This window comes from Colossoma macropomum, unplaced genomic scaffold (genome assembly GCF_904425465.1).
Source record: "Colossoma macropomum unplaced genomic scaffold, Colossoma_macropomum, whole genome shotgun sequence".
NCBI classification, from domain to species: domain Eukaryota; kingdom Metazoa; phylum Chordata; class Actinopteri; order Characiformes; family Serrasalmidae; genus Colossoma; species Colossoma macropomum.
This window is the reverse complement of record NW_023494800.1, coordinates 12530414-12553600: the sequence shown is the minus strand read 5'-3', so window position 1 is coordinate 12553600 and position 23187 is coordinate 12530414. Positions and strand designations below refer to the sequence as shown.

The 23187-nt window shown below is 39.2% G+C and overlaps 1 protein-coding gene across 1 annotated transcript in view; it reads right to left on the bottom strand.

Moving 5' to 3' along the window:
* Positions 1-9170: 9170 nt before the first annotated feature.
* The window catches only part of si:dkey-1d7.3 (transmembrane protein 132D), a 28652-nt gene continuing 14635 nt past the window's right edge, over positions 9171-23187 (bottom strand). Inside the window, 6 exon segments of the mRNA XM_036588871.1 lie at positions 9171-10712; positions 12403-12594; positions 14236-14506; positions 16544-16749; positions 17795-17938; positions 22234-22408. Coding sequence (XP_036444764.1) covers positions 9171-10712; positions 12403-12594; positions 14236-14506; positions 16544-16749; positions 17795-17938; positions 22234-22408 — 2530 coding nt within the window.

The following is a 23187-nucleotide window of genomic DNA, read 5'->3' as shown; positions in this document are numbered from 1 at the left end:
AATGATTTCTGTCACATCTGTAATTTTTATTTCTTTTTTGTTTTGTATAATCATGCTTGTTTTATGAAAACTGTAGTAATTCTATTATTTCACTGTTGAGTTTTGGTTGGAAACAAAAGGGTTAAACACCCAATAGAAATGTATACAATCAGGATTTGTTTCTCCACCATATCCATAGATATAGCCAAATGAGCCTAGACTAGGAAACCCATCTTCTTACAATGTAACAAAGAGTGGAAGTTTAGAAAAACTACAATCGCCCTGGGGTGGATTTTGGGGGGCATACATTTCACTGCCTAGTGAATGCATTAGAAAGCCAGATAGCTAATGTTAATACTGGGAAGCTAGAAAACACATTTCAAACAGCCAGCCTTCAAAGATCCTCATGGGAGCAGTTGTGATTTTAAAACTTCCTCATACTTTTTAATGCATCTTCAGAAGAGGACTTTCCACGTCTCTTTAAGTAAAAGTGTTTCTTCAATCAAACAATGTCCGAGTACAAGTAGAACTAACTAACTAACAAAAACAATTTAATTACACACTTAAAAATAGAGGTGACAACAAGGGTTCTTGAGATCAAAACCATAAAAGAAATGGCTCTTTTCGTTTAGTTGGCTCTTTAAATAACTGTTTTTGTAAATGAGGTCTATTGGAGCTTTTTAAAGTCCATAGATCCTCCATGTAGGTTTTTAAAAGAACCATACATCCAATCCAAGAACCATTTATGAAACTTTCATTTTAAGAGTGTAAAAAACATGAGGTCAAAAAACAGTTGGAGTACAGAGTTCCCTTTAAACTTCAAGGGAACTTTTTAGAACCTCCAGCGTCTATCAGCATAGGAACTGGAGCATGTTAGACTCTATGCTTCCCTTTTTAGGATCCTTTTGCTTTGAAATAAAACAAAAAAGCTCAAAAGCATGAGATGTAACCATATGGAAAGCAGTACACACTCTTAAAAAAATAAGTGTTCCAAAAAAGGTTCTTTGTGTGATGCCTATGAGAACCATACAGATACCATACCCTACAGAACCTTTCTGTGGATGGTTCTTTAGAGAATCGTTTTGGTAAATGAGACACATGAGTGTAAGGAAACCATTTTAAAGCTCCTCATAATGTAAAGGTTTTAGGAGGAACCCTTACATTGGTTATGTTAAGGTTCTTTAAGCCTTTTAAGGGTTCTTCACAATGTCATTTACAAAAATGATTCTTTAGGAAACTAAAAGTAGTTCTTCAATAGAACTGCTCAAAGAACGATTTGTAGCTCATCTTTTTAAGAGTGTGGAACAGCTTAACCAACAAAACAAGAAATTAATGAAAGGAAAAAAAACATGAAAAGAGAATTAGTAACTCAACGTGAAGGACTAAAGTGGTAAGAGTAGTTCACTTTCATTTGAAGTACACTAGAGTATAAGCTAATACTTAATTATTATAATTTGAAAATACTTAAATAATAGACTGGGGTTCAATTCCCCACTCAGGTAAGCACACCATCCAATACCAATAAGAGCCCTTGAGCAAGACTCTCAACTCTACATTCACCTACTTCTGTAACATGATTACTACGCAGCTCTGAAAAAAAAAAAATCGCTCTTGAAAAGAACATCAAAACCAGGTACAAATCCATCACACTTAAGTACAAGGAACTAGTTACTATCCTCTGTTTTTCTCATTCTAAAGCATGACAAAGTAAAATGAGGACACTTCTCAATCTCAGTAACTGATTGAACTGATTTGACCAATGAATGAATAAGGTTAGCTCAATTCTTCCAGTCAAAGCATACAAGAATAATTTCAGAATGGCCTAAGTAGACAGATTTCATCTCTTACTAGGCTATTTATAAGCAATGTGCCAGACATAGTCAGCCTCCCTGGTGAGTAACATAACAGTCTAAAAACTACATCAGCTTTGCAGAATGAGCTGTGCTCCACGCTCTCACTCCGGCACCTAGTATTGATCTTGTAGACAGAGCCCCAGTCAAAGAGAGAGCGAGAGACAGCTAGTCAGACAGAGAGAGAGCGAGCGAGCAAGAGAGACTGTAAAAGTGCTTGTCCTTGTCTGTTTCGCTGTAGTGTCCTCTGACCCCTCACTCTCTCTCTCTCAGGACATGTTCTGTTGTTCATTACTCAGCTCTCACGGCCCGGCATTCAATACTGTCTCACCGTTTCCTCTTAAAAATCAATTGCTTTCTCTTTCCTCCGTGTTTACCATTTACCTTCGTAGCCTTATCAATTTGCGACGGCTCTGCTGCCTGCCCGGGTTTTTAAGTTGCTCCCTCAGAGGCTACGCTCAGTCCTTCTCCCTTTGCTCTCCTTCAAAGGACTCCACAGTTGTGGATCTAGCGCCGGCTCTGATGTGGGGAGTCTGTATCGAGGCATGTTTACAGCCACTGATGTTTGTGGCTGCGCTCAGGCAGAGCTCTGCTGGGGCCCTTCATCTAGCCCCGCCACTGAAAACTGCGACACATTCGCCTCAGCGTCTTCTCTTTGTTCATGGAGCTTTTTGTGTTTCAGCACAGGACAAAAATGCCCGAGGCATGGCTGCTGCATTTCATATGTTTCAATTAATTTGTGTAGCACAACCTCTGATGCTGCAAAACACTTCAGACTAACCTTTCTGACAGTTTTTCTTACATTTGTGTAAACAGGCATGTTTACCAGGAGTATTATTAACTTCACTGTAAAAAAAAAAAAAATTAGAGAGAGTTATTTGCAGATGTTATGGTTTCCCCGGTGAGGCTCCACCCCTTCTTCCCTGTCTACTTCATCTTGTCACCTCCTTGTTATCTTGTCCACCTATGTTCAGTTTGTAACCTTGCCTGCAGGTGCTTTATGACTGTAAATATATCTTTGTTTCCCTTGATTTCTGCCTTGCATTTTTTGTTTGCTATGTAGTTTTCCCTCTTAGCTGCTCTCCTTAGTTTCTGCTGTTCAATGTTTAGCGCAGGGGTCGACAACACAAATGTTAAGAAGAGCCATTTTGTGCTTTCAACATAAATCAGTCTGGCTTGGGAGCCACAACATTTTATGTCCGTTTATTGAAGTAATGTTTTACCATCTTGGCTGTAAATATGTCTCAGTATGTGCTGCAGTTTGTAGTGTAGATCAAAAAAATTGACAAACAAAAACGCAGACTTACTCTGCTTTAAGCTTTAGCCCAGCTATAGCTGCTTTTCTCACATCTCCATCAGGAAACTTTTCCTCAAAAGTGGAATAGTTTTTTTGTAAAATGTCTCTCAACGTTCAAACTTTTACAAGTCCAAGGTTTTAGTGTTTGACAGTTTCTCATTGCAGATTAAACGTATCTGGCAACCAGATGGACTGCTTATAAATGCAAATAAGTCCATTCGTCTCCATTATCAGTGTTCATCTTAAATTTTCTCTTTGTCTTTTCGTTAGCTACTAGCTAGTCGAGACTGCTGTCTGCGTTGCTATGGTGACCAGCATTCTGCCTGCCAATCTAAAGGGTTAAAGGTTGAATAAGCAATTATACAACTCCAGCGTTTAAGAACATTTATTGTTAAAACTGTGTTGAACGATCAGCAGAGCTTTATTTTACTGCAAAGGAGGATTATTTTATTTTTACCTAAACATCTAATTCTGCTGTGGAGCTGCAACAGGGAAGTAAGAGTTGCATGTTGCTCTGGAGCTGCATGTTGCTGACCCCTGGCTTACTGTCTGTTATATTGGTCAGGCTCATTTACATTAAGAAACACCCCCAAAATAGCAGTATATCCAGTATATATAGCTGACTATGCAGCACCCTTTCACAAGTAAGTTCTGACTGTGGCTGCCAATGGCATGTTTTGTGTTAATGTTGCGGAATTTGAAGATTTAAAGAATGTCAAAAGTTTTCCTGTTTGCTTTTGTAGAAGATTTCTGGGAATTCTGGGATGGGTCAATTTTATGAGCCCTTGCTGTAAATTATTGAGTAACTAGTTAAGAATGTATATTTTCTCCCAGAATTTACAGCAAAATACAAAAACAAACCAGAATTGAAAGGGCCCATATTATGGAAATTGTTCTTTTTTTGGCAAATAAAGGAGTTTGATCTGTTAAAGCTTCAAAAAGTACCAGTCACTCCTCAGTCCATGCTGTCCATGTATGGAAACTAAGCAGCAAAAACAACCCATTTTAAACTGGTTTTGTGATGTCACAAAAAATGCATTTACCTACATTTGCCTATTCAGCCTACAGAAATTTAGTTAGAATGAATGTTTCAGCCTGGACTGTTTTTTCTTCTTCTTTTTTTTTTTAATGAGGCACAATACAGGTCAGTCGACTATTTTTGGTACATACACCCACCCCAAGCATCATAAATAAAATGTACAAAATTGACCTAAGCAGTATTTTAAATATTTACAGTAAAATTACAATTCTTTACAGTACATCAGTGAAAACCAGAGAAGGGGATTTTGCCTTTGGCTCATATTGTAAGGCCTGGAAGGGCAGCTGTGTGTGTTGGTGATGAGCAGTCTGCACGCAAACCTTAAACCTCCCTGTAAATAAATCTACTGAACTCGCATTTGCAGTAAATATAAACAGACACACTGATCATATACTGACTTAGAGTGAAAGGAAGAGAAGGGGTTTTTGCTTTGGCCCACTTTGCGAGGCATAGGCTCTGTGTGTGTGTGTGTGTGTGTGTGTGTGTGTGTGTTGGTGGGGGTTGGTCTACTAATGCACGTTAATCCGGCAACACAATGACCTCAATCCCTTAAATCTGTCAATAGAATATCTGATGCTGAAGATTAAGAGGTCACTGATGATGATGATAGTGGCAGCAGAGTCAGTCATTTCCTCCTAAAACCTGAGCCTGTTTCTAACATTCTGTTTTTCTTTCTTGGATCATTATGTTCAAGGAACACAAATCTTTATTGACACGGCATTATTTACTGCTGATATTTTAGGGTGGAATTGCATTCCGGGACTCCAGCTTCAAAATCAGGTCTGAAGTAAGGTTTCTTTGAATGAATACATGTTGACAATTCTCTAGATTATTTCACTGACTGATTCTAAATGACTTTTTCTGGTAACACATTTTATATTCTTAAAAATGAAGGTCCACTTTTGGTTCCCTAAAGAACCATTTCATCTGTAAGTGTGAAGAACCTTTTAAAAGTTTAAAGAACCTGCACATAGTGTAAATGTTCTATACCAATTAAGAGGTTCATCCTAGAACCTTTACCATATGTGGAAGTTCGTAAAACTTAAAAAAGGTTCTTCATACTCACACATCTCAATTACAAAACTGGTTCTCAGAAGAACTATCCATGTTAAGGTTCTTTAGGGAACTAAATGTGGTTCTTTTATAGCTTTGCACAAAAAAACTTTTCTTGCCATGTTTATGTTTAGGAGTGTATTTCATACATAAACATGTATTAATTACAAGTAATATCAGATACAAACTTTGTGTGTTGAACATTAAAGTACATAACTGGTGCACTTCACAGGTATGTACAGAGGTACTTAGTGCTGCAATGCAATAATTGCTCAGAATAGGTTACCGTGTTGTTCTTACATGTAGTACTCAGTGCCAAGTTTGCAAATTGAATATGTAATTACATGGTAATTAATAGTAATTACCAGATAATTATTTAAAAATACACAAGACGGAGTGCTAAAGCACACAGTATTGGAAGTGGTCATAGGAATGAGTAATTGTTGGATTATGGCAATAAGTGCTTCTCTAAGGTTTCACGTAAGTTACTTTAAAGGGGAATTCCACTGACTTTTCATAAATTTCTGCATAATTCAGTTGATAAGATGTAAACAAAGTCATTCAGAGTGGTTTGATGTGAGGTGGTTCATTGTAGAGAGACTTACCAACTTAGATTTTTTTAGAGTGGTGGTGACAGGAACCAGGGGTCACAATGTCTACAACACAAATATAACCATTTATAGTTCACTGTTTATACATTTCATGAAAAATGTGCTTACCATTTAAATGATGTTCAAAAAATTCTGAAGTTTTTTTTCTCTCACCGCCACTCCCACAATCCCAGTATCCAGTACAACACTAACGTTAAGCTTATCAGTTGCAGACATGTCCACTACATAAGAGACTGTTAGTTTGATCATCCCTCTGAGGAGCTCAGTAATGCTCAGTAATTAATAACTGATCATCACCTTGATTTATCAGTCTACTCAGGCTTTAGCAGTTCAGTGTTTATAAAGAAGCCATTGAGTACACTCTAGAGTTTGTCTAATATTTGCTACCCACCGCAAGCAGATTTTAAAATCATTAATTTTTTTTATTTAAAAATTGTTTTACATTTATTTTCTTTTATGTAGTGGGTAGGTATTTGTAAAGTATTCTCATAAAAATGTAAAAGGTAACTGTATTCTGAACAAATGTAACTTAGATCATTGGACTGAACACAGACATTTCATTTCTGTAGTCTGAATATGTATTATTTAACACTTGTATTCTGTTACATCCCAAGCCCGTCTGTGAGGGAGCTTTTAGAGGCGTTAAACTCTTCAGATGTCTGGTTCCCATTACCACCACTGTGAACAATTCTGACACATTAAGGCCTAATCCCATTTCTTATTTTTACCCCTACCGCTTGTTTTCAAGTGTCACCTGGCCTCTTTACAAGGGGTAGTGGTTGAAATCTTCCCCTATGAAATGGGTCCCTCAAATAAAAAAGAAAATCACTTCATTAACAGGCTACTAGTGGTGCTCTGCAGGCAACCCTGCCAGTCTGCAGTGACAGTAAAGGAGGGTAAAGTTCAGCAACCTCACTGCTGGGCTTTAGTTACATTTAGGGCAACATATACCTTCAAAGAGGGGGGCAATATGACAATTATTTATTATTGCCCACCCCTAATTCTTCGGTCATATGAAGCTGAAGTCAGCTATTCACCAGCTTCTTGTCCGATTTTTCCTGTCCCACCTTAAAAGGCGTAGCAATTACATTCTGCCACCTCAGGCGTCAGTACTGCTGGATTATTTAAGGTGTAATGAGAAATTTAGCTAGCCAGCTACAGAGATATTAGCATACTACTAGCGATTTTTTGTGTTTGTTGTGAAGAAAAGGACCATAATACATTAAAACAACATTAAACTAAGATAATACAATCTAACAACAAGTGCAAGCTAAACTTTGAGCGTTACAGCAAGGGGCGCTTGCCTGACCAAGCGGTCTTGTACAACCAGTGTGCTTTTTCAACTGCCATAGCAGACGAGCAGTTGAGTCTCACCCAAAGATGGCATAAAAATATGATTATCACATTTCCAATCCAAGTGAAGAGGTAAAGCTCACTCTCCTCTAATGTCCACATTTAGCTGTTGAGGCTGTTGGAATAACAGTAGATCCCTCTCTGATTTGTACTCTATCACCCCCTTCAGAGTGTTTTAACTTCCACAGCAACGTTTCTTATGCAGTGAGTTTGTACAGAAGGACAAAGCGTTTGCAGTGCTTTGGCCGAGCACTGTCATTTGCGTTCGCGTCCTTGCGTAAAGTATGTTTCAGGCCTAACACTTTGCCATCTATCTCAACAAAAATCGGGACACCCTACTCCTAGGCGTGAACGTGCAAAACAGAGGGCCAAGGGCTAAGTGGTAGGGACAAGGGGTGAAATGGGATTGGGCCTAAGTTTATCTACAAAGAAGTATTTCACATCAAACCACTCAAAATGACTTTACATCTTAATTAATTTAAATTGTGTAGAACAATCAGAGGAATTACCCTTTAAACTCATGCAAAAGATGTACAAGACGAAATAAAGCACTACCCAATTTCCATGTAAGAGCCAAACAGAAAAAAAACTTTTTGGATACACTGATTATTTTGGGCTGCTCAGGAGATCTCCCCACAGCAGATGCAGGAGATGAGGCCATTTCTTCCTCTGGTAAATCCACAGCAGCCTTGAGTTTCAGCACATCAGATTATCTGTGCTCGTCTAAGCCAGCGCTGTTTTGGGCCACGATGCCGGAATGCAATTTAACGATGCGATCCTGCAGCTTTGGCTTGGAGAGAGTTATCAATACTTCTCTTCTGTGGAGGACACAAGTTGCTTTTCCCAGCCCTGCATTCCAGCGCTATCAGAATAATGGAGAAGTGTGTGCAGCAGAGATTTCTCTCCTTTCACTCTGAGCTGTCAGAGAGAGAGGCACTGATGAACTGAGGCACGGAACAGGTCACAGAGGAGATAAACTCCTCTACACTGGGACACAATCAGCACTCACAAGGCAAACAGGAGAGAACTGCTCTTCAAAACAGGCCGATCTTCAATCTTTTCTCTAGTTTAAGAAATCTGAATCTGAATTTATTTGAAAAAGAAAACAGCACAGATGTAAGCTTTGAAAATGTGCGGTTTATTTGATTTTGCGACAACAAAACTTATTTGACTTTTAAACTTTGTAGTTTTAAAAAAGTCAACTTATGATACAAGAAAACAACTTACTTCTCACACAATAAAGATATAACAACACTGTGCAAAACTCAGAGACCATCCTTTCATTCAATTAGTTACCAGTCAAACAGCCATTAAGTACAAATTAAGTACATTTTTAGTGCTTAAAAAAAAAATAACAGAAAATTACACAAAATCCTTAACAACTATATATAATGTCATTTTTTCAGTATTTAGTGTGTCCACACTTTGCCTTTATTACATCTTCCATTCTTTTCAGGAGTTCAGTCTTAGAAGTTGGTTGTCATAACTTTTAATGTATGTTAATGTAAAGAGATTTTAATCAAAGTTCACACAATGCAAAGAGCAGCTGTTGTTTTCAAATTATGTAAAAAAAAATCGTCAAAAATGGAGATTCAAGTTTTTGTACAGACAGTGACAATATGTTTCCTAAAACATGAATAACTTGTATATAATGGCCATTTTGACTGGAAATCAAATAAACAAAAGGGTAATCTCTGACTTTTGTATAGTACTGTATTTTTACACACATTAAGGGCTCATTTCAAAATAAATAACTAAGTCATAAATATAATTATTTAATAAACTGCTTTTCTTGAAATTCTCTTTATCTCTAAATTCCTCCATACAAATGTACAAAAGCACTGAAAAATCCAGTTGATATATTTACATAATTTATTTATATAAATAAAAATGTGTGAATAAAAAGAGGGCTGAACTTTCACATTACTCTAGGAAATATTTTGAATTAGCATTAAATCAGATACATCACATACCTAGACATTCATTCATTAAACCTGTGCTACTGGTTTAACTACAGGCCATGGAGCTTCAGGGAGAAATCCTTTGGACTCGGCGCAATCTCCTGCTTGAGTGCACCCTCCTATCTGAAAGTGTACGCCTACCTGATTGGCTGGCCCAAACTGACTGCACAGGCCTGCCTGACTGGCTGCCCTGACCTGACTGCATAGACCAGCCTGACCTGCTGCCCCAACCAGACTGCACGAGCCTCCCTGATTGGTTACTATTGCTTGACTGGCGCCCGGTGCATGATTAAAACCTCCGGCTCCTTGGCTGGCCCAGTTGAAATCCTGCCCATTCCTCTTAAGCGCTGCCAAGTGCTTGATGTCGAGAGTGGTGAAGGTGGTAAACTGGACCTGGTTCCTCTTGCTTGTCGGAGAATGCAGCGGATCATTCCGTATTGGCCTTGGTAGTAGAGTTGCTGACCTAACTGCCAAAGGGTCTGGTCTGTGGGGCAGGGTGCTGCTCCTTCTGCCCAAAGTGGCCGTCCTCTCTTCACACGGCACCGTGGGCATCTCTCTTGCTCGGGGCATCTCTGTAACTGTAGGCCTTTCCATGGGTTTCTGCATTTCCATGCTGTTTGGCATCTCTGCAGCAGTGCTTGGCACTTGCGTGGTCACAATTGGCACAGCCCTGCTCTGTTCCGCAGCCGTGCCCAGGCGGACCCAATGGTGCTTATGCTCATCAGGACCTTGGCACTGCACTGGAGACTTCTTACTGCGTGACTTCGCGTTGTGAGTGGCACAGTTAAGCAGGATGGCTATTATTGCCAAGCAGGAGACCCCTACCAGTGAATAGATGCAGATCTCCAAGTCCGTGAAGAAACCAAATGTCCGCATCAAATCGCTCTCCACCAAGGTTGGATCCTCTTTAGGTTCCTCTTCTCGGGAAGTGAAGTCTGATTGGTCAAGCAGGTTGCCAAAGCTCTTTCTCAAAACACTTGCTGGGCCAACTGTAACAAGAGCTTTGTTAACATCAGGCTTTGTAGCAGGCATCCCCAGTCCGTTCACGGCTCTGATGGTGGATATGGCCCCTCCGATTGCCTCTTGCAGGCTAGACTTGGTTGACGTTGTGTTGATCTCTCTCGTGGTGCTCTCTTGCATGCTAGGAATAGTGTTCCTGAAGATTTCGACCAAACCATGAGAAGAGGTCAAGCTCAGTCTGAGTTCACTCTCTACAGTTTCAGCATCGCTGCCATAATCAGTCACGCCTCGGATGCCAGGCTGCGTCCTCCCACTCTCCACGGCCGGCTGCTCAGCTGACAGGAATTTGACCCTAACGGTGCCGGCGCCCACGGCCAGCTTGCTCTTGCGTTTGGACTTTTGACAGGCTTCGCAGATGGCCAGCTCGGCTCGAAGCAGCAAGCCCTGCCCCTCCGCCTCCGCCACCACAACACGGCCCGGAACCTTCCTCACCGACACCACCTTCTTATCCAGCGAGCTGACCGTAAGCGTGTAGCCGTTGGGATCGAACAGGTCAAGTGGAGTCTGAGAGCCATCGCTGAACTTCACCCAGCAGGCAACCACTGCCTCCTATGATGCAATACAAAGAAATTCATATCAAAGCGTTTAAGGGCTCGAAATGATTGTCTATGTTCAGCATATTCATCATGAGGCATACAGAATGAAGATTCTGGACAATGTGAAAGACAAAGTTCTAGGAAAGTGACCTATATGTTACTACAGTTAGTAACAACTGCACATGTATAAAGTAGTGCAGTACTGAATGTGAATGCTTCAGTTGATGTTGGTCTTTTTTGCACAGTGATGTCTTTACACTGTGTGAATGTTTAAGTATACAATCATAAGTTGTTGATTTCCTAAAAAATAAGTTAACAGATCCTCTACAGGCAAACATTAAGATCAAGAAGAAACAAAGAAATATATTTATCTTACTTTCATTTGTTTCCAAAAATCAGAATGAGGAGTTTAATTAAGACTAGTTGCTATATCAATATTGTTTCATTATTCATTTATTATTATTATTATTATTATTATTATTATCATTATTACTACTACTATTATCACGTAAAACTACACACAATTTTCAATCCTTCTTCCATTTCATTATATTTTGAAAAAATGTTGATCCAGTCTCGGTCTTGACCAGGTCTCGCCTTCTGGACACTGGCCAACATCAGAGAAGTGTGAGCCAAAGCTCTGAACACAAAATTCCTTTTTTCTTTTCTAATTTTTATTTTTTTAAGAATGAAATTTTGGTTTCCGTGATTGGACTCAAATGGATGATCTGATCTTTAAGCTGTTGTTCAGGTTTCTGTGTCAGCACTTGAGAAATAAAAGATCCTTTTTTAGTAAATTATTATTTTTTTCCATGGTGGGCCTTTATGCTTTCTGGTGATAAATAAGTGTGCCTTGTGGAAAAGGTTGAAAAGCCCTGCTGTACAGGATGTGTATTTATTTTCACTTAGAAAATCAACAAAACATGTAATTTGGCCAGAGGCGGCCAAACTTTTGCAAAGGCCTGTATGTATTATGTGTAAATAATGTCTCGTGTTCTTCGGCTACTGTTGCAAACTAATTTCCCCTTAAGGATCAATAAAGTACACGCATCTATCCATCTAATTAGTGCCATGTTCAAGGAAATGAACATGTTAATCTTTTAATGATTAACTCAGACTCTGAATTCAGTACATCTCTGCCCTATAAACCCCCAGCACTGATCAATATTTATTTGAAAAAAAAGAAAAAAAGAAATCCAGCTGAAAAAAAAAACAGAGGGCAACGAGCGGAGTAATTACTGTAACAAGTAAGAACACCCAGAGCTGCCGGCTAACACGAACAACTGCCGCCACAGGCTGTCCTATATTTTGAGGTGAAATACATTATGCATAGCCTGTGGAGCTGCACTAGCAGAGCCCATCACATAAACGGATGAAGCCCCTCGCTGAGTGCTAATAGCCTGATATTGACTGGGTCAACCAAATGGCCGTATTACTGAAACGCAAAATCTGAATTGGCTGTCATCTAAAGGAATTTAGAGCATCTAATGGTTTCCCCTGACACATTTCATAAAATGTGATTCTGCCCCAGCAAATGTGCGAACTCTATTAATCTGTGAATATTATTGAGTTCTCAGCGTGCTCTGAATCTTATGAGCAGATATTCATTCGGATAGAAAATCTCAGCCACCAGATGCTCCGAAAAAAAAGCCTTTCTGATCGCTGCAGCAGGAAACAGGATTCTTTTGTCGCTGATGAATGACCTGTTTGGGGTTGTGCATGGTGTCCTGGGTGGTGGTGGTGGCCACAATGGCCCTGTTGCTGCCTGGACTGAGCTGGAGGTTCAGCGAGAGGCCCGAGACCAGCTGCACTCCCAGCTCCGTGACGCTCACTTTATCATCCAGCACCCGCACCATCCTCTCAGCCAGTACCGCGTCCGTAAGAGGAGACATCACCTGACCCAGAGAGTAAACAAACACAGCAGGACCAGATTTTGAGCGTATTGCATCAACAGGTCTTGTATTTACTTCTCAAGAGCATGTCTAAGCTTACATACAGCAGCAGATCTATCCAGTAGTGCTTTATTTCATCATAGATACTTTTAAATTAAAGGTGGGGTCATTGAGTTTGGTGGAAGTTAGCTGAAGCTTGATGTTTTAAAACTCAACCAAACAAACACAGCCTCTCTATTAAGTATTCCGTGCAAAGCCGAGTGACACTGTTCTTGGCCTTCAACTCCATTAGCTTTCTACAGTGCTGGAAAGCCACACTGATGTTTACTCTTGTCTTTTCTCTAGCTCGTCCTTTTTTATGTTGTTTCTCAATTTGTCTGCCAGTATCAGCCATTAGGGCAGCAACAGAGACTGGATTTTTTTCTTCTAAGTATGTACTTCATTGCCAGCAGCTGGAATTTGAAGAGCATTTCACCAGATATGATAAAGTGTTATGACTTAAAATCAGTGACCTCACTTTTAATTGTTAACGTAAAACAGTCAAATTTTGCAACACTTAGCTTTAAGCACATCACAGTGTCTTCTTTGGCATGAGGAACAGATTTTGCACAAGGTGTCAGTGAGGTATCATAATTCATTATTCTCAAAATTGTACTTTCTTGTAGTTGTTTCAATTCCAGCTTTTGCAGTAAGGTAAAGGCAACTGCAAGGGGAATTCCACCGAATTGTCAAAATTTCTGTATACTCAATTGTTTGACATGTAACTAAAGTAATTCAGAGTGGTCTCATGTGGAATGTTCTACTCTAAAGAAAATTAACAAGTCAGACTTTTTCACAATTGTAAGGATAGGAAGCAGATGTCTGAAAACTTTAATGCCTCTAAAAGCTACCTCACAGAATATTATTACATGGATTGGTTACAAATACACTGTCTGATGCCTGAGACATTTAATTACAATAGTCCTGATGTAAGGTTTTGACCTAAAAAGTCTTTTTTAATCCATCCACAGTGGAGAGGTACATGCAAGCTGGTGTAAGGCTCAAATGTCCCAAAAGAAAACGTATGTTTTCAGATTTGACACTATTTTACCATCATCAACATCAACATCAACATCAAACCCAGAAGGAACATGTAGGTTCGCTGGTGGTTTTGGATACTAAATAAAATGGCTATATTTGCATTGTAAATATTGTGACCCCTGGTTCTTACCAGCGCCACTGTAAAGAAATCTGGGTCAATATGTTTTTCTACAAAGCACTATTTAATCTCAAACCACTCTGAATGACTTTGCTTACGCCTCAACCACTGAATTATGCTGAAATGTTGAAAAATCAGTGCAATTCCTCTTTAAGTGAAGCTTATATATTGGCAAATGCTCTTATTCAGATGTAAGCAATTATAGTTTTAGGAGTCTTGCTGAAGGACATTATTATTAGACACTATTATTATTATTATTATTATTATTATTAATAATAGTATTATTATTATTATTATTATTGTTGCACACATGCTCATTTATTTAAAACATTTTAAAAGGTGTCCCCCAAACTTTTGGTGTAAAGAGTAACTAAACAGACTGACATTTCATTCACTACTGTAATAAAAAAAAGCAACCTTAACCTTCTCCCATGAGGACCAGTTACCTGTACAGTAGTGACTCCAGCAGCCCTGCCGCTCAGCACTGTTCCAGACTGCAGTCGTGCTATGCTCGTGTCCCCCACCTTCAAAGAGTAGCGCACCAGCCCAGTCACATCCACCAGCCATTCAGGGCCCAGAAAGTACACAGGAGAGGAACCGCTCGAGCCTGGAGCCTCAGCTGCGAAGGCCGTAAGCACTCGGACCAGGCTGTGCTGGTACTGCAGCATGCACCCTCTGCCCTTCTTCTCATCATCTTCCTCACTTTCCCAGCTTGCTCTTCAAGACACAGGAGAGAAAATGAGAAACACTGTCTCTCTTTCAGCTCTCTCTCGCTCGCTCTCACTCTTTTCATTTTTTTTCTGCTACTTGCAGTGCCCCAGCTGCAGTATCTCATCTTCTCTGTACATATATACTATATCTATATATATCTTCACCTGAGCCATGCAGATAATTGTCTCTGCGCTAACTTTTCTAACTAGCATGAACACTTAGTAGTAGTTGTAAAAGAAAACATTTATACGAGGTACTACATCCTTAAGTAAGTACGCTAATTCTGTCAAAAGGAATTCAATTCACACATAACCACGCCCCCATTCAAATGTAAATGTCTGCATATAATGCAGTATACTGTATACTGAGGTAATTAAAGCATTCCTGTGATTTTACAGAGACCACAGTTGTTGTAGATAATACAAGCTAAACCGGTTGCTAGTGAATTTTTGAATAAAGAGCAAGACTGACCTTCCATGTTTACATCTTCATGCCGTTTTCTAAACTGATGATTAATCAGTTAGGCATTCACAACACTGCAATTACCTCGGCGCAATGCTGCTTTAAACACTGCACAGCATTGATTATACGAGTTCAATAACAGCAATCCAGCCATCTAATATATACACACGTCAATCATTTTAACAGCTTTGTTGATTACAGTTGTTGACTATAAATTAAAATAAGCCAGATGGCTAACGCTTGCATTTACCTTGTGTTACCTTTGGGTTAATGAATATGCTCTGTCCCTGATATATACACTCACCAAGCACTTCATTAGGAACTCCAAACATATAGTGGGAAGGATCCCACTCTGCTCTCAGAACAGAATTTTTTGTGGGATTGACATGGATTTAGCAATGTGTTGGAAAAATTCCTAAGAGAATCTGGTCCATGTTGACAAGATTTCTCAATGTAATTGATGCAGATTTGTCAGCTGCACATTCATGCTGTGAATATCCCTCTTTCTACTACATCACAAAGGTGCTCTACTGGATTCAGATCTGGTGACAGATGCCAATGAAGTACACTGAACTCAGTGTCATGTTCATGAAACCAATGTGAGATGACTCGTGCTTCGTGACAAGGCGCACTGTCATGCTGGAAGTAGCTATTAGAAGATGGGTAAATTGTGGTCATAAAGGGATGCACATGGTCAACAACAATACTCAGATATGCTGAACAACAATATGCATCAACACACCATTACACCACCACCACCAGCTTATACTGTTGTCACAAGTCGGGTAGGGTCATTCGATTCATGAATGCTGTTTATTGCTGGTGGTTTAGTCTTCTTGCAAAGCTAATCTTAGCCTCTGGTGCGAACAAGCATATGAATTAAAAGTATCTTAAGCTACCAGCTCCACATACAAACACACAGATTTCACTGCTCAGATTGCAGTCTTTCTTCTCTAAACCTGCGTCAGTAAAGCTTCAGTGAGCCAGAATGAATTTGTGTGGTTTTGTGTAATGCTGCTTAGGCTTTCTTTCTAGGCTACCACTAGCTTCTGGTGCTATTGTGTAGCAGCACGGCTGCCAGACCACGCCTCACGATTGACCCCATTGCAACAAGGAATCACATTTTGATGCACTGCCTGTGTTTTCTCTGTGCTATGGTAACAATTTGATACAAATATCAGTCTCTATAACCACAATAAGCCAAGAGGAGTTAACTATTTAAAAAAAAACACACATTTTTAAGTGCGGGGGTCTTTAACTGCACCTCTTGAGTCGTGTCTGTATGATTGTATGCACTGCACTACTGCCACATGATTGGCTGACTGGATAACTGCATGACTGAGCAGATGTGCAGGTGTTCCTAGCAAAGTGGCCATATGTATATATTGTCACTGTAATGTGAAAAGCTTTTTTTTTTTTACATCATTTCAAAGTGACAGCTGCCCTTGATATTATATAAACATTTCATGATAAATGGACCGATAGAAAAGATCACATTACGGGAAATAACTTTTTGTTACATTAATATACATTAGTTTTCATTTTCATTCTGCATTGCCAAAATGCTAAACGTTGTCTAACCTCTTGGCCCCGAAGACAGGCACCCTCCAGCCCTTGATCTGGCTGAGTTCTGGGTCAGACATTTCAATCTGTAGGGGCAAATGGGGCAGCCACACGCTGACCTCCAGCTGAGCACTCAGGTAGCTGTAGGTGAAGTTGACCATCATCCTCACTCTGCCTCTCGTCTCCTCTCCATTCATATAGACACTCTCACACCTCTCTGACACCTGAGAGAAACAAGAAGGAAAAGAGCTAGTTAACATGATCTAGAAAAGGCTAGAAATTGTTAGCATGATAATGTACAGTGGTAAATTAGCATAATATTGTTAAATCACCCTGTTAAAGATGGAGACAAAAAACACAGTGTGAAACTCATCAGCCCCTGAGAAAGAGTTTAGTGGCTTTATGCTAATGTAGCCGTGAAAGGCAGTGAAATACGGCGTGGAATGGGTGCTCCATATGGTTGTATTGTCTCATTTAGTAAATGTATTACAGTTGTTACCTCCTCTTTTCCTCTCAATGCTTCAGGGACTGTCAAATTCTCCAACAACTGAGAGCACTTAGTCTGTGCTCAGTCAAAATAATCATTAAAAAACCATCAGCCGTTCCCTGCTCGGCTCTTCTCTGGCAATTTGGGGAACAACAGTACAGTGTACAGTGTGTCTGTAACACTGTCTCCTTATCCCTGTTCCGGCTAGTCAGTTAATCTGAAATACAGAATGTGAATAGCCTGTGTTTCTCTCCATGTGTGTGTCTAAGTCTGGTGCTTAAGGCCACACTGGGCCAGAAATGAACGGAAAGAGTGGAGTGCAGATTCATCTTCAGATTTGACCCCTTTAAACGCTTTAAACCCTCTCTTAAAGCACTGTGGTTCTGGCAAGAGAGGCTCAAGAGAATGATCCAATAATAACTGGATAAAGGTCTCTGGTCTTCATAATAAACACGCAAAGAAAAGACAGGCCCTGGGGGCAGGGATGTGCTCTGGATAAGAAAAGGCACAGCTTCAGATAGAGGCTACTGGGTCACTCTGTCTCTGTGTTTCTCTGTCCGTCACTTTCTTTCTCAGGAGTAACTTTCTGAAGTCTCTAATCTGTAATAAGGAGCTGGGCACTGGGGCTTGTCAGTGCTTCAGCTCAGTATGACTCCAGCATCCTCAGCACTGCCAGGTGTAATGGAGATGTCACCCGGAGAGAGTTAGGCTGGTAATGAGTGGTGCGCGGCGAGTGTAATTGGCAGAGCGGTGGACAGCGGCTGTGCTGTGATGTACTGTACCTTTAGAGTGTCTTCATCTGCGGACCTGCACCTGCTGGAGTTGGTGATGTCTGAGACCGAGCCATCTGCCTCCACTCCTAGCACCTTCACCGGTATGGACACCTTCTTACCAGTCAACACGGCCGTGTTCAGGAGCTCTGTGTTCTGCATAAAAAATACACACCAGAAATAGATCCAATTTGACATAAGAAGGGTGTGGATTTAAAGTATCTATATTATGGAATGTACTACGTAAATGATGGTAAACTTTGAAAATGTACTGTTCACTCCCCAGTCCATATATCGCTGCTGTTGGAACAAATCCTTGTATCTCCAAAATAGTAACTTTACAGGAGAAGGAAAAAACATACTTTACTTTTAATGTAAGTCAATGGAACCAGACTTTTTTCCAAGTCATTCTGGGCCGTTTCTTTTGGTCCATCCATGATGAAATTTACAAACAATGTAAAGGGCAACAGGAATTTTCAAATTATGTCAAAAACTGAAAAACGACAAAATGGAGATACAAGGTTTTATTCCGACAGCAGTGATATGTAAACTAAGCTGTAGAAACTGCCTGTCTCAAATTCATCATAGTTGTGATGTCAGAACCAAACACATTCACATGTTTCAGGCCTTTCTTTTACAGCAGATAGTCTTTAGCAGAGTAACTGGTGCTAAGAAAACGATTAAACCTTGTTCTGTTAAATGTGTCACTGAAGCTTTTCAAAGGAAATGTCTTTGCAAGGAGTATCTGAAGTTTATTTTTTCTAACTTCCCTGAGGATTGCAGTCCAAATTGAACAGTTTCTTTGGTGCATTTCAGTCCAGACTGCTTTTTGAATGCGGTGTGCTTCGTTTAATCTAAGCAAAACAGAGATCATTTAGCTTTAAAGACACAGTAATAAAACCAGATATTTCATGCTTTTCACTTTAGCAGCGATGGAAAATTCTGTCACCGCCAGCAACAACAGTAGCCTACTGCAGTGGTCAGTGGAAAGTTCCATCAGGAGTTCAATTTTCCTGTCTTTTGCCATGAGCCAGAGCAGTGAAGTAAACCAGATGCTGATTTTAAAAAAATGAACAGTTGTAATTGAAATCCAGGCATACTGGCATACTCATTCAACACAAAATTAAAATATTATTATGTTTAGAACCCTTCTAGGGTAAAACAGTGGCTAACACCATCACCCTGCACATTTGCAGGAAGGCACTGCTATTCCAGTAATAACAACATTGACATGGCTGCATATGGAGGACCAGATTTGCCAAAATGAAAAGTAAATAAAATTAAAAATAAATGACTTAGTAAATTAATATATGAAGTAGAATTGCAAAGAATAATGATGCTAAATCTAAAAATAAATAAATATACATACCAATATATATATTAATAAATAAAATCTTATATAAATTAATATGTCTGCATTTATTTATATGTCTACTTAGTAATTTCCCCTTCTCACTAATTTTTGTATTTATTTTAACATTGTATTTATGTTTCTTTAACATTTCTTCTGTTTTTCTATTCATTTATTTCCATAACTACTGATTTCTATATTTATTTATTTCTCTATTTATTTCTGCATTTCCTTGTCCTTATGCTAATAAAGAGGCTGTCAGTCAATGATGTCACAGCATCTTAATATTCCTATTGGTTGATGGATATCAGATTCTGTAGATCGATTGTACATGTCTTGCTCTCTCAGCGGTAACTGAGGACAAGACAGTACAATAATGGCTTCTTACAGGCAGCAGACAGTCAAAGAGCTGAGACTCTTAGCTGATCTGACTGAAAATGCAGGTCCGGATTATTCACTCTTCTGTGTGGAGGATGTGGCGGACAATTTGCTCCATTTTGTTGCCTCTGCTGATACAGAGGTCGACCCCGTAGTGTTCAGAACTTTGGAGGAGGTGGTTCATCATCTTTTTCTGCAAAATTCAGATCACACAGACATTTGGATGCCCTTCTCACATACAGCCTGTGGAAGCCATCGAGAGTTATTTATCAGCAGGTCTGTCTGTCTGTGGCATTGCAGTTCTTCATGGAGTTGGTGAAAGAACAATTTAATCAGCTCTTCTCCTCCTGGTCTTGATTGCTAAGCCTGAACGTGAAAAACATGCCCCCTTATTATCATATGAATAAAGAAATACAGAAATAAATAAATGATTTGATGATGAATACATGAATCAATGAATAAAGTGAACAACTGTTAAAAATATAGATACGGAAAAAAATACACAAAAAATGGCATTAATAAAACAAAATACATAATACAGAAATAAATAAATTGAGAAATATATAACTGCAGAAAAAAGGAAATATGTGTATAATTACAATCACAATAAGCAATGTATACTTTAGTTTTTTTTTAATTTACTGATTAATTTACTGAACCATTTTTTTTTATTTTATTTTTTTTTCAATTTGGCAAATCTGGTCTTCCATAGATGCATACTGCTGTCGTTTGCACACTGCCGCCATTTACAGCAATTCTGTTATGAAGCATGGGATGATGAGTTTTTTCGGTGTCAGCAGCATAAGGGCTAAAGAGGTATTACCGTTTTTGATAAATAAAACCACAAAAATGTTAGAAATGTCTTTCTTCGCATAAGTGGCCTTCTCAGCCACTCCTTAACTATGCGTCCTTGGCAATGCGCTCATGTTTAGGCACTGGTGTTTCGGAATGCAACAGTGTAATATACACACTTACTCATGAATATAACTGTAACATTTTAGTCTTGTTTTCCTGTGATGAAACACAACAAGTACAAGTGTCTATTCACTTGACTAAATCCTCACCATACCAGCTTACTGTACCTTTTCTGTACGTTGACAGAAGTATAATGCACTTTCTAAAAAAAAAAAACCTTAAGCTATAAATCTGTATCATGTATCTGCCTACAAGACCTCATTTTTATCCATCTAAAGTCAGTGGTAAGTGGCTGGTGTGTGGAGGCAACCCCCTGTGGAGCTGTTCCTGTCTTAAAAACATGTTCAGCAGTGTGTAAAACAGGGGTTTGCATCTGACACTCTCTAACGATGTTGCTGCAGTGCATCACACATGTGACTGATGTGCTTGCCGATTAGGTTTGAGCATAGATTTAACTTTTAGCCCCACCAGATGTCATTCGGCAGCCTCTGTACACAGCACAACAGATGCTGACCGTGATTCGAAAAGTTAAAGACAAAATCCTGCTTCCTGAGAGCAACGTGATTTCAGAAACAGCATTGTGCTCCACAGTGGCTGGTTTTTACAAACAACCTCTCATGATCTTTGGCATTTTTCAAAATTCCTATCTTTTTCTATTTTAGCTCAAATACTTGAACTGAAATGACAAATCATAATGTCATCTTTTCATAGAAGGGGTCATACACTGCTAAAAATATAGGTTACTAAATGTGCCTTGGCTTGGAGGTAGGAAAGATCTTTAATTGGTATAAAGCAGAGGTCTTGAAAGCCAGATCTTGAATCTAGTTTCTGGTTCTGGATTTTGCACTCACTGGTAGGTTTAACTCGAGGTGACCGTTCAGTTACATCAATAGTTCAATTAGCTACTAGTGAACACAAAACACTGGACCAGAAGCTGGATCCAAGGTTCAGATATGAAGACCCCAGGGATAGAACCTTTACATTATGTGGAAGTTTAAAATTTGAAAAGGCTCTTCACATTCACACATCACATTTACAAAAAAATATTCTTTAAAGAATTATTTAGGGAACCAAAAGTGGTTCTTCTGTAGCACTGTTCTTCAAATGACCTTGAATTCAGTTTCTGATCCTGGTCTTTATAATCACTGACTGGCCGATTAGTGTAATACGTACCGGTGATGACAAAATCCTGGACCAGAATATTCAAGGATTTGAAGAACATTTCTATGTCATCGCTCCACAGAACCCTCTTGGCACCTTTATTATTGGATTACGTTTAATGTGGGATAAGTAAAAATAAGAAAATCCATGCAGGTCTTCAAGGCATACATTCTGCAGTGGACAGGTCTAATCCTGACCACAGTAGTAACCCTTAAATGGATGTCAATTTCATTAAGACTGAATCAGAAGCACTAGGGACGACAGAGTCAGATCAAAGGCAGAGGGCAACAGAGCTGGAACTCAGCCTTGGGGCAAATAATCCCCCACCCACATATACACACATGCAGACACGCAGCTCCACAGAGACCTATGAATCATTTATATGGGTTATTGTACTTTTATAGCTGAAGGCATCTATACAGAAGCATCAAATGAAAAATACATCTATGTACAAGCTGCCCCATAGCATCAGCATTAACAGCCACACATTCACTTCAGATTTATTACCAATTCTATACATCTAAAAGGACAAATTAGAAAGCTTAAGGGGAGCGGCATAAATATTGCACGCAATCGTAATACTCACATGGAATCTGTAGGAAAAAACAATACATGAACACGTGTTCTACACACACGCACAGCTCACCATAATGAGTGGGACTATGCCCACATAGTCTCTCTGGACGGTGTAAATCCTCATGGTGCCCTCGTCCTGGATCATGTTTCCAGGCAGCTCCAGACGAAATGTGATCATCTGGCTCTCCAACTGGTCATTCTGCTCCTGCGTTTCAAAGTCCAGCTGCAGGACCTCCAGCAGACCCCTGCAAATCACACAGCACTCTAAACATCAACATCTGGTTCATAAACACACAAACAACCGGCAAAATGTCTGTTAATTTAATGATCAAGTACATTAAATTTTGAGGCTTGAATTTTTTAGCATAGATTTAGCAAAAACTGCTGAAAAAAATGTGTGTAACCAGGATCCATACCAATGGCATGATGACATTACACACAGTCTAATGATTTACTTAAGTAATAGGGTTGAACAAAGTGACCTCATGAGTCAACATCACAATGACATTGAAAATAAAGAAAAAAGAAACAGAAAATGTATTTTTCTTTTTCCCATGATCTTCAGGAAATCTGGATGACACAAATTGCTGTTGAATATGTCCCTCGAGGAATATGCAGATATTTCATACCTAGGGTTGAGTGACTGACATGTATAAAAATGTATATTTTTCATAGCCACCTATGTCGATGACTCATTAAAAAGGATGTTTAAAAAATGAGATGAGGATTCACACATGAATATATTACATATTACATATTATATTAATGGATATAATATTAATATAAAATATTATATTAATATCATATTAATGTTTATATCTGTGATATAAGGGTCTTTATGTTATAAGAACGGGTTACAGTGAGTACAGTATTACTGTTCAATTGGAAATATTAAAATCACTGTTGTAGGAAATATTAAAATCACTATAATGTTTGGCTGAAAACAAACAAGTGGAGTAAGAAAATACATGTGCACAGTTATATGCATCTTTGGTATTTTCTGAGTGAGTTATGTACATGAAGT